The 12500-nt window shown below is 44.7% G+C and overlaps 1 protein-coding gene across 2 annotated transcripts in view; it reads right to left on the bottom strand.

The window, feature by feature from the left end:
* Positions 1-12500, bottom strand: part of LOC133578904 (netrin receptor UNC5C-like) — a 637428-nt gene that overhangs the window by 295805 nt on the left and 329123 nt on the right. For both annotated transcript variants that reach the window (XM_061933431.1, XM_061933438.1), the window contains exon 2: positions 10181-10417. In XM_061933431.1, coding sequence (XP_061789415.1) covers positions 10181-10417 — 237 coding nt within the window. The remainder of the gene's footprint in view (positions 1-10180; positions 10418-12500) is intronic.

Below are 12500 nucleotides of genomic sequence, written 5' to 3'. Positions count from 1 at the left end.
ACGGAAAGTTGGCTCGGGCGAGACGGGAATGTAAGTACATTTTTATTTAACACTATAACTACAAAACAAGGAAGTAAACAAAAGGCGCGCACAATGGCGGAGAACTAACTATGAAAAACAAAAAGACTATGAACATGGAACAAAAACTTACTTTGGCATGGGACATGAAGCAGGATCTAAGAGGATGAAGAGTGTGTAGAGCATAATTGTGGGGATGTCGTCAGAACGACAAACTGAAAACAATGAACTTAAATACATGATTAACGAAAACAGGTGCGTGACTCAAAATGTGAAACAGGTGCGTGACGTGACAGGTGAAAACTAATGGGTTGCTATGGTGACAAACAAGAGTGCATAATGAGTCCAAACGTGGAACAGGTGAAACTAATGGGTAACCATGGAAACAAGACAAGGGAGTGAAAAGCCAGAAACTAAAGAGTCAATAACTAAACAAAACATGACTAAAACATGATTACACAGACATGACAACGCTGTGATGTAGTACTTTTAGTAAACCCCACACTGCAAAAAGTCAGTGTTCAAAAACAAGGAAAAAAAATACAAAAATGAGGGGTATTTTATTTGAATTAAGCAAACTTATCTGCCAATAGAACAAGAAAATTCGGCTTGTCAAGACTTTCCAAAACAATGAGCTAACCTCAATGCACCAAAAATACCTTAAAATAAGTATATTCTCACTAACAACAAGTGCACTTTTTTTGGTAGAAAAAAAAATTAGACCTTTTTTCTCAATATGTTGAAGAATATTCTTAAATGAAGTAAATGCTAGTGCCATTATCTTGACATAATGATATGCGCTCGTTTCATTTCTTGAAACCAGCAAACTTATACTAAAAATTAATTTATTGTTCTTAATGGAAAGGCAACAAGGCAACCGCTTGTTACTCTCGGGGTCTCCTAGCCGCTCAGGCAAATCTAAAGATGCATTTTTCCATGGATAACATGACATCATCGCACCAAGTGCGTGCTCTTTCAGTCAATTAGTGTGCATATATACAGCCTGTCCCCTGGTCATATTTTTTTTTATTGTAATTTTGAAGAATTTATCTGAATGTGCATGAACTATTTCTGTTCAAAATTGTTTGCAATGGCAAATGTTTAAATATTAACAGTCAGTTTACTGTACTGTGCCAACTGTACTACTATATGAGTATGTGTTTTCTATTGTTTCATTGAAATTATTACTTTAAAAAAGTAGTTTTATACTTGTGAGTGTTGATGACACGGCTTTGCAACAGTTGATATTCTAGTTTCAAGCATGTTTTACTCAATATAGGTCATCAAATCTCAGCAACAAGCTGTAATATCTTACTGAGATCATTTAGGACCAAAACACTTAAAACAAGTAAAACACTCTAACATAAAATCTGCTTAGTGAGAAGAATTATCTTATCAGACAGAAAATAAGCAAATATCACCCTTATTTGAGATATTTAATCTTACTTAGATTGCAGTTTTTGCAGTGTAGTGGTATGGCAACACACCATTTTGTGTGTCTGCAGTTTTAATGCCAATGAGATGTGTGAAGCGACTGGGATGGGAATCAGCACCTCCAAGTCCGAGTCCATGGTTCTCGCGTCGGAAAAGGGTGGAGTGCCGTCTCCGGGTTGGGGAAGAGATCTTGCCCCATGTGGCAGTTCGCTCCCTGTATGATCAGTGTCAGAGCTTGGTCCGCATTGCCGGCAGTAAGTCGGACACGTTTCCAGTGAGGGTTGGACTCCGCCAAGGCTGCCCTTTGTCACCGATTCTGTTCATAACTTTTATGGACAGAATTTCTAGGCGCAGTCAAGGCGTTGAGGGGATCTGGTTTGGTGGCTGCAGGATTAGGTCTCTGCTTTTTGCAGATGATGTGGTCCTGATGGCTTCATCAGGCCAGGATCTTCAGCTCTCACTGGATCGGTTCGCAGCCGAGTGTGAATCGACTGGGATGAGAATCAGCACCTCCAAGTCCGAGTCCATGGTTCTCGCGACGGAAAAGGGTGGAGTGCCGTCTCTGGGTTGGGGAAGAGATCTTGCCCCATGTGGAGATCCGCTCCCTGTATAATCAGTGTCAGAGCTTGGTCCGCATTGCCGGCAGTAAGTCGGACACGTTTCCAGTGAGGGTTGGACTCCGCCAAGGCTGCCCTTTGTCACCGATTATGTTCATAACTTTCATTGACAGAATTTCTAGGCGCAGTCAAGGCGTTGAGGGGATCCGGTTTGGTGGCTGCAGGATTAGGTCTCTGCTTTTTGCAGATGATGTGGTCCTGATGGCTTCATCTGGCCAGTATCTTCAGCTCTCACTGGATCGGTTCGCAGCCGAGTGTGAAGCGACTGGGATGAGAATCAGCACCTCCAAGTCCGAGTCCATTGTTCTGGCCCGGAAAAAGGTGGAATGCCATCTCCGGGTTGGGGAAGAGATCTTGCCCCATGTGGAGGAATTCGAGTACCTCGGAGTCTTGTTCACGAGTGAGGGAAGAGTGGATCGTGAGATCGACAAACAGATCGGTGCGGCGTCTTCAGTAATGTGGACGCTGTATCGATCCGTTGTGGTAAAGAAGGAGCTGAGTCAGAAGGCAAAGCTCTCAATTTACCGGTAATCTACGTTCACATCCTCACCTATGGTCATGAGCTTTGGGTTATGACCGAAAGGACAAGATCACGGGTACAAGCGGCCCAAATGAGTTTCCTCCGCCGGGTGGCAGGGCTCTCCCTTAGAGATAGGGTGAGAAGCTCTGCCATCCGGGGGGAGCTCAAACTAAAGCCGCTGCTCCTCCACATGGAGAGGAGCCAGATGAGGTGGTTCGGGCATCTGGTCAGGATGCCACCCGAACGCCTCCCTAGGGATGTGTTTAGGACACGTCCGACCGGGGAAGACCCAGGACACGTTGGGAAGACTATGTCTCTCGGCTGGCCTGGGAACGCCTCGGGATCCCCCGGGAAGAGCTGGACGAAGTAGCTGGGAAGAGGGAAGTCTGGGCTTCCCTGCTTAGGCTGCTGCCCCCGCGACACAACCTCGGAAAAGCGGAAGAAGATGGATGAATGGATGGAGATGTTTCTGTCCGACTGGTACATGTTATCTACTTTTTACGTAAACACTGTAACTCTGTGCTTGTCTTATTTACAAAGTTGTTGTCCTTTAATGCCCGACTCGTCTCTTTGTTAAAGAAAAACAACATGATCAAACTTACGGATCCCGAGCTCCCGAGCAAGTTCAAAAGTAGAGGGGTATAATATGTTTTTTCTAATGTTTGGTGCACATAAACAGACTCTAGGGACATATATTATTTACCTTATTGAAATGAGTGTCTCTTTCAAAATAAGTGTGTGTGAAGGTGCACAAGGTGTTCCTCCAAACGCAGCAAATACAAACCCCGTTTCTATAAGAGTTGGGAAATTGTGTTAGATGTAAATATAAACGGAATACAATGATTTGCAAATCATTTTCAATCCATATTCAGTTGAATATGCTACAAAGACAACATATTTGATGTTCAAACTGATAAACATTTTTTTTTTGTGCAAATAATCAGTAACTTTAGAATTTGATGCCAGCAACACGTGACAAAGAAGTTGGGAAAGGTGGCAATAAATACTGATAAAGTTGAGGAATGCTCATCAAACACTTATTTGGAACATCCCACAGGTGTGCAGGCTAATTGGGAACAGGTGGGTGCCATGATTGGGTATAAAAGTAGATTCCATGAAATGCTCAGTCATTCACAAACAAGGATGGGGCGAGGGTCACCACTTTGTCAACAAATGCGTGAGCAAATTGTTGAACAGTTTAAGAAAAACCTTTCTCAACTAGCTATTGCAAGGAATTTAGGGATTTCACCATCTACGGTCCGTAATATCATCAAAGGGTTCAGAGAATCTGGACAAATCACTGCACGTAAGCAGCTAAGCCCGTGACCTTCGATCCCTCAGGCTGTACTGCATCAACAAGCGACATCAGTGTGTAAAGGATATCACCACATGGGCTCAGGAACACTTCAGAAACCCACTGTCAGTAACTCCAGTTGGTCGCTACATCTGTAAGTGCAAGTTAAAGCTCTCCTATGCAGGGCGAAAACCGTTTATCAACAACACCCAGAAACGCTGTCGGCTTTGCTGGGCCTGAGCCCATCTAAGATGGACTGATACAAAGTGGAAAAGTGTTCTGTGGTCTGACGAGTCCACATTTCAAATTGTTTTTGGAAACTGTGGACGTTGTGTCCTCCGGACTAAAGAGGAAAAGAACCATCCGGATTGTTATAGGCGCAAAGTTGAAAAGCCAGCATGTGTGATGGTATGGGGGTGTATTAGTGCCCAAGAAATGGGTAACTTACACATCTGTGAAGGCGCCATTAATGCTGAAAGGTACATACAGGTTTTGGAGCAACATATGTTGCCATCCAAGCAACGTTACCATGGACGCCCCTGCTTATTTCAGCAAGACAATGCCAAGCCACGTGTTATATCAACGTGGCTTCATAGTAAAAGAGTGCGGGTACTAGACTGGCCTGCCTGTAGTCCAGAACTGTCTCCCATTGAAAATGTGTGGCGCATTATGAAGCCTAAAATAGCACAACGGAGACCCCCGGACTGTTGAACAACTTAAGCTGTGCATCAAGCAAGAATGGGAAATAATTCCAAAAAAATGTGTCTCCTCAGTTCTTAAATGTTTACTGAGTGTTGTTAAAAGGAAAGGCCATGTAACACAGTGGTGAACATGCCCTTTCCCAACTACTTTGGCACGTGTTGCAGCCATGAAATTCTAAGTTAATTATTATTTGCAAAAAAAAAAATAAAGTTTATGAGTTTGAACATCAAATATCTTGTCTTTGTAGTGCATTCAACTGAATATGGGTTGAAAAGGATTTGCAAATCATTTTATTCCGTTTATATTTACATCTAACACAATTTCCCAACTCATATGGAAACGGGGTTTGTATAATAAAATCCAAGTCTAAGTCAAACATAATTGTAATGATCAGGCTGTACTGTACTGCGGAGCTTAAGTGTCCCCCGAGCGGTAGGCGACGTGCAGCTAATCCATTTTTTATTAACATGACATCATGATTGCTTTGCACCAGATGCATTAAAAATGAATCGGCGCCTCCTCCATCCAACAACATTTTAAAAAGGAAATCCATGTTTGTTTGTTGTTTTTTTTAGCCTGGCTTGATGCTTATTTCAATCCGAGTGGAATGGAAAAACTCGTTTTATTCAGTGAGGTCCATGAAGTCAAGTAGAAGTCTACGCAAGAGAATCCACAGGTCCTTCATTAAGAGGAAATGTTCTCCTCCCCGATGGCGCCGTCTGGGAACTGACGGTTCGCAAATGAGCGACTGATGGGAGAATAATAAATGACGAGCAGGTGCGCATGACGATAATGAATGCTGAAAGATGCTGGGGAGGGGAAGGTAAAAAAAAAAAAGAAGACATGATGGGAGACAAAAGACGGCAGATGATTAGTGCATGCTGGCTGTCGTCCAGGTGTTATGATTCCGGCTTTGGACACATCCTGACATCTCAATTAGAAGCTGCATAATGAGATGGGCAATTAAGACGAGCCAATGTACACAACATTAGGTACACCTGCTCCATCTATGGAGACACAATCTAATTTATAAACACGGTAATTGGCAATCTCCGAGATATATTCATTCAACCACGTGTTGAATATTGTTGTATTATTGCATTGTTGCATATATGGTACACTGCAAAAAGTCCGTGTTCAAAAAGAAGAAAACAAATAAATATAATTAGGGGTATTTTACTTGAACTAAGCAAAATTATCTGCCAATAAGACGAGAAAATTTGGCTTGTCAAGACTTTCCAAAACAAGTAAAATTAGCTAAAAAAAATACCTTAAAATAAGTATATTCTCACTAATAACAAGTGCATTTTTCTTGGTAGAAAAAAAAAAAGAGACCTTTTTGCTCAATATGTTGAAAACTATTCTTAAAGGCCTACTGAAACCCACTATTACCGACCACGCAGTCTGATAGTTTATATATCAATGATGAAATCTTAACATTGCAACACATGCCAATACGGCCGGGTTAGCTTACTAAAGTGCAATTTTAAATTTCGCGCGAAATATCCTGCTGAAAACGTCTCGGTATGATGACGCCGGCGCGTGACGTCACGGATTGTAGAGGACATTTTGGGACAGCATGGTGGCCAGCCATTAAGTCGTCTGTTTTCATCGCAAAATTCCACAGTATTCTGGACATCTGTGTTGGTGAATCTTTTGCAATTTGTTCAATGAACAATGGCGACAGCAAAGAAGAAAGCTGTAGGTGGGAAGCGGTGTATTGCGGGCGGCTGCAGCAACACAAACACAGCCGGTGTTTCATTGTTTACATTCCCGAAAGATGACAGTCAAGCTTTACCATTGGCCTGTGGAGAACTGGGACAACAGAGACTCTTACCAGGAGGACTTTGAGTTGGATGCGCAGACGCGGTACCGTGAGTACGCATGCAGCTGCGGCTTCCAAACATTTGATCGCTTGCCCGTACGTGCGTGCCGCTATGTGCATGTCACGTACGTAACTTTGGGGACTTTGGGGAAATATATGTGCTGTATGAAATTTGGGGAGGTGAACGGTACTTTGGGCTGTGGGATTGAGGGTGTTGTGCAGGTGTTTGAGTTGTATTGGCGGGTTATATGGACGGGAGGGGGGAGGCGTTTGTTATGCGGGATTCATTTGTGGCATATTAAATATAAGCCTGGTTGTTTTGTGGCTAATAGAGTATATATATGTCTTGTGTTTATTTACTGTTTTAGTCATTCCCACCTGAATATCAGGTCCCACCCGCCTCTCACAGCATCTTCCCTATCTGAATCGCTCCCACTGCCCTCTAGTCCTTCACGCGGTTACGCCGAACGACACACATGTGCATAAGCCGCACGCTTACACAGCAAAAAAACAAAAAAAAACAGTTTCCAACACGGAGGTCGCGGTGTTGTTGTGTTGGCGGCGCTCCAACACGTTACTGAGGACACCATTAAAGCGTCCCGTGAAGGTGGAGGAGCAGTGTGGCAGCTGTACTACATCTGAATAATAGCTTTAACCCCACGACTTTCATGCATCCTGCAGGCAATCCGGGGACACGTGTCACTTTTCTTTGAGTCTGTTGCCAAACATCAATATAGAGTCGAACATGAGGTCACTTCAGAGGTGCACGCCTTCTCTTCCTGAACCGAGGCACACAAAAAGGGGGAAAATGTGCCAAAACATTGCCTGTGCTATTTCAAAACCCAAAACCCGTGAAGTTGGCACGTTGTGTAGTTTGTAAACAAAAACGGAATAGAATGATTTGCAAATCCTTTTCAACTTATATTCAATTGAATGGACTGCAAAGACAAGATATTTAATGTTCCAACTGAGAAACTTTTTTTTTTGCAAATAATCATTAACTTAGAATTTAATGGCACAAACACATTGCAAAAAAAGTTGTCACAGAGGCATTTTTACCACTTTTACATGACCTTTCCTTTTAACAACACTCAGTAACTGAGGAGACCATTTTTTTAAGCTTCTCAGGTGGAATAATTTCCCATTCTTGCTTGATGTACAGCTTTAGTTGTTCAACAGTCCGGGGGTCTCCGTTGTGGTATTTTAGGCTTCATAATGCGCCACACAGTTTCAATAGGAGACAGTCTAGTACCCACACTCTTTTACTATGAAGCCACGCTGTTGTAACACGTGTCTTGGCATTGTCTTGCTGAAATAAGCAGGGGCGTCCATGATATCGTTGCTTGGATGGCAACATATGTTGCTCCAAAACCTGTATGTACCTTTCAGCATTAATGGTGCCTTCATAGATGTGTAAGTTACCCATGCCTTGGGCACTAATACACCCCCATACCATCACATATGCTGGCTTTTGAACTTTGCGCTTATAACAATCCGGATGGTTCTTTTCCTCTTTGTTCCGGAAGACACGACGTCCACAGTTTCCAAAAACAATTTGAAATGTGGACTCGTCAGACCGCAGAACACTTTTCCACTTTGCATCAGTCCATCTTAGATGAGCTCGTGCCCAGCGAAGCCGGCGGCGTTTCTGGGTGTTGTTGATAAATGGCTCTCGCTTTGCATAGTAGAGATTTAACTTGTACTTACAGATGTAGCGACAAACTGTAGTTACTGACAGTGGTTTTCTGAAGTGTTCCTGAGCCCATGTGGTGATACCCTTTACACACTGATGTCGCTTTTTGTTGCAGTACCGCCTGAGGGATCGAAGGTCCGCAATATCATCGCTTACGTGCAGTGATTTCTCCTGATTCTCTGAACCTTTTGATAAAATTACGAACCGTAGATGGTGAAATCCCTAAATTCCTTGCAATAGCTTGTTGAGAAATGTTGTTCTTAAACTGTTCGACAATTTGCTCATGCATTTGTTCACAAAGTGGTGACCCTCGCCCCGTCCTTGTTTGTGAACGACTGAGCATTTCATGGAACCAATCACGGCACCCACCTGTTCCCAATTAGCCTGTCCACCTGTGGGATGTTCCAAATAAGTGTTTGATGAGCATTCCTCAACGTTCTCAGTCTTTTTGCCACTTGTGCCAGCTTTTTTGAAACATGTCGCAGGCATCAAATTCCAAATGAGCTAATATTTGCAAAAAATAACAACGTTGACCAGTTCGAACGTCAAGTATCTTGTCTTTGCAGTCTATTCAATTGAATATAGGTTGGGTTTTCTATGTTTCTGACAAATACACTCCATGGTGGTGGCGCTGTTATTGAACCGCATGGGTGGGATTGACTTGAATTTTCTTGAACAGCTCTATTAGAATCAGAATACCTTTATTGTCATTGTATGGAAACAACGAAATTGGACAGCAATCCAGCTCAGTGCTTTTAAAACAAACCTAAAATAGTCTTAAGACAACAACAATAATAAAACAATTTAAAATTTAAAAACATAATAACAGGATTAGGTCTCTGCTATTTGCAGATGATGTGGTCCTGATGGCTTCCTCCGGCCAAGATCTTCAGCTCTCACTGGATCGGTTCGCAGCTGAGTGTGAAGCGACTGGGATGAGAATCAGCACCTCCAAGTCCGAGTCCATGGTTCTCGCCCGGAAAAGGGTGGAGTGCCATCTCCGGGTTGGGGAGGAGATCTTGCCCCAAGTGGAGGAGTTCAAGTACCTCGGAGTCTTGTTCACGAGTGAGGGAAGAGTGGATCGTGAGATCGACAGGCGGATCGGTGCGGCGTCTTCAGTAATGCGGACGCTGTATCGATCCGTTGTGGTGAAGAAGGAGCTGAGCCGGAAGGCAAAGCTCTCAATTTACCGGTCGATCTACGTTCCCATCCTCACCTATGGTCATGAGCTTTGGGTTATGACCGAAAGGACAAGATCACGGGTACAAGCGGCCGAAATGAGTTTCCTCCGCCGGGTGGCGGGGCTCTCCCTTAGAGATAGGGTGAGAAGCTCTGTCATCCGGGGGGAGCTCAAAGTAAAGCCGCTGCTCCTCCGCATCGAGAGGAGCCAGATGAGGTGGTTCGGTCATCTGGTCAGGATGCCACCTGAGCGCCTCCCTAAGGAGGTGTTTAGGGCATGTCCGACCGGTAGGAGGCCACGGGGAAGACCCAGGACACGTTGGGAAGACTATGTCTCCCGGCTGGCCTGGGAACGCCTCGGGATCCCCCGGGAGGAGCTGGACGAAGTGGCTGGGGAGAGGGAAGTCTGGGCTTCCCTGCTCAGGCTGCTGCCCCCGCGACCCGACCTCGGATAAGCGGAAGAAGATGGATGGATGGATGGATGGAAACATAATAAAATGTTAAAAACATATTGCACAGTAGATCTCTTTTAGAGGTAAGCAAGTAATAAAGTGGTGAGTGTTCAGGTAAGTGCAGAGTTTAGGGCAATAACAGCTCTAGGATAGAAACTGTTTTTCAGTCTATTTGTCCTTGCTTTGAAGGTCTTATAGCGCCTCCCTGAGGGCAAGAGTTCAAGCCAGTGGTAACCTGGGTGGGATGAGTCCCTGAGGATGCTGTATTAAACACTCACTGTAACTTAAGGGTGTTTGGCCGTATCATTTAAAACGTCGTTACACACCTTTACGTAACCGATTGAACAGACAATTTAAGCAAGAATGGTTAAAAACATGGCCGTCTTCAAAAGCATTATCACCACAACCCAAAAAAAAAGTCAACGTGTACGTTGGACATTCCTTACCTGAGTTCTCGTCCACGCGTTCCTCCACAGTGTGGTCCTTCTGGTGCACCCACTCGCTGTTGCACTTGAAGTAAATCTGGGTGGCGGGTGTGGCCTTGCAGTACAGGTTGACCGGCTTGTTCTTGACGATGTAGCCTTCGTCGGGCTCAAACAGGAAGTGCGGCAAGGGCTCCGGCGGGTCGGACGGGAAGGTTTCGGGAAGCTCGCTCAGGCTGAGGAAGTCGTCGTCGTCTCGCACTGTGGAGGGTGGAAAAACACGGGAATATTTTAAAAACAAGGACTTCATCGAGCTGCTTTATCGCCAACGTTCTGCTCCCTTTCCTCCACCATGCTTCGTCTCACCTCATCTTTCTTCTACAGTCTTCGCATTTTTAAAACCGTACATCTTGTCAATGGACAATAGGACTGAAATAAAACTGAAATGAAATAATGTACGCTAAGACTACCTACACCTCCTATTTAAATACCAAATGGTTTGTTCCTCCTGCATAGCGGCAACCCCGGACACAGACGTCATAACGTCATCAAAGCTCATCTTTTTTCGGACCAGTTTCCGCGTCATATTGTAGCCCAGCTTCCGCTTCGTATCAGGGCCCAGTTTCCGTTTCATATTGCATCCCAGTTTCCGCTTCGCAATGCAGACCAGTTTCTGCTTGATATTGCGGACTAGTTTCCCCTTCATAACGCAATCCAGTTTCCGTTTCACAACGCGGAACAGTTTCTCCTTCATAATCCGGACTAGTTTCTGCTTCATAATGTGGCCTAGTTTCCCCTCCATAACGCAACCCAGTTTCCACTTCACAATGCAGACCAGTTTCTCCTTCATACTCTGGACTAGATTCTGCTTCATAATGCGGCCCAGTCTCCACTTCATATTGCGGCCCAGTTTCCACTTAACAATGCATCCCAGTTTCCGCTTCGCAAAGCGGATCAGTTTCTGCTTGATATTGCGGCCCAGTTTCCACTTAACAATGCATCCCAGTTTCCGCTTCGCAAAGCGGATCAGTTTCTGCTTGATATTGCGGCCCAGTTTCCACTTCATAATGGGGCCCAGTTTCCCCTTCAAAACGCGATCCAGTTTCCGTTTCACAAGGCGGACCAGTTTCTCCTTCATAATCCGGACTATCTTCTGCTTCATAATGCGGCCAAGTTTCCCCTTCATAACGCGATCCAGTTTCCGTTTCACAACGCGGAACAGTTTCTCCTTCATAATGCGGCCAAGTTTTCGCTTCATATTGCGGCCCAGTTTCCCCTACATAACGCAACCCAGGTTCCACTTCACAATGCAGACCAGTTTCTCCTTCATAATCTGGACTAGTTTCTGCTTCATAATGCAGCCCAGTCTCCAATTCATATTGCGGCCCAGTTTCCGCTTAACAATGCATCCCAGTTTCCGCATCGCAATGTATCCCAGTTTCCACTTCATAATGCGGCCCCGTTTCCCCTTCATAACGTGATCCAGTTTCCGTTTCACAATGCGGACCAGTTTCTCCTTCATAATCCGGACTATCTTCTGCTTCATAATGCGGCCAAGTTTCCGCTTCAAAATGCAGCCCAGTGTCCGCTTCATATTGCGGCCAAGTTTCCGCTTCACAATGCAGACCAGACTTTCCTTCATAATCTGGACTAGTTTCTGCTTCATAATGCAGCCCAGTCTCCACTTCATAATGCGGCCCAGTTTCCCCTTCATAACTTCATCCAGTTTCCGTTTCACAACGCGGACCAGTTTCTCCTTCATAATCCAGACTAGTTTCTGCTTCATAATGCGGCCAAGTTTCCGCTTAAAAATGCGGCCCAGTGTCCGCTTCATATTGCGGCCCAGTTTCCGCTTCATATTGCGGCCCAGTTTCCCCTTCAATAACGCGACCCAGTTTCCACTTCACAATGCAGACCAGTTTCTCATTCATAATCTGGACTTGTTTCTGCTTCATAATGCGGACCAGTTTCTCTTTCATAATCCGGACTAGTTTCTGCTTCATAATGTGGCCAAGTTTCCACTTCAAAATGCGGCCCAGTGTCCGCTTCATGTTGCGGCCCAGTTTCCGCTCCATATTGCAGCCCAGTTTCCGCTCCATATTGGGGCCCAGTTTCCCCTTCATAACGCGACTCAGTTTCCACTTCACAATGCAGACCAGTTTCTCCTTCATAATCTGGACTAGTTTCTGCTTCATATTGCGGCCCAGTCTCCACTTCATATAGCGGCCCAGTTTCCCCTTCATAATGTCAGTTTGTCATCAGTTTCCGTTTCACAACGTGGACCAGTTTCTCCTTCATAATCCAGACTAGTTTTTGCTTCATAATGCGGCCAAGTTTCCGCTTC

Source organism: Nerophis lumbriciformis, linkage group LG03 (assembly GCF_033978685.3).
Source record: "Nerophis lumbriciformis linkage group LG03, RoL_Nlum_v2.1, whole genome shotgun sequence".
Classification (NCBI taxonomy): Eukaryota; Metazoa; Chordata; class Actinopteri; order Syngnathiformes; family Syngnathidae; genus Nerophis; species Nerophis lumbriciformis.
The sequence above is the reverse complement of the archived record's forward strand: the minus strand, read 5'-3'. Positions and strand labels throughout refer to the sequence as shown.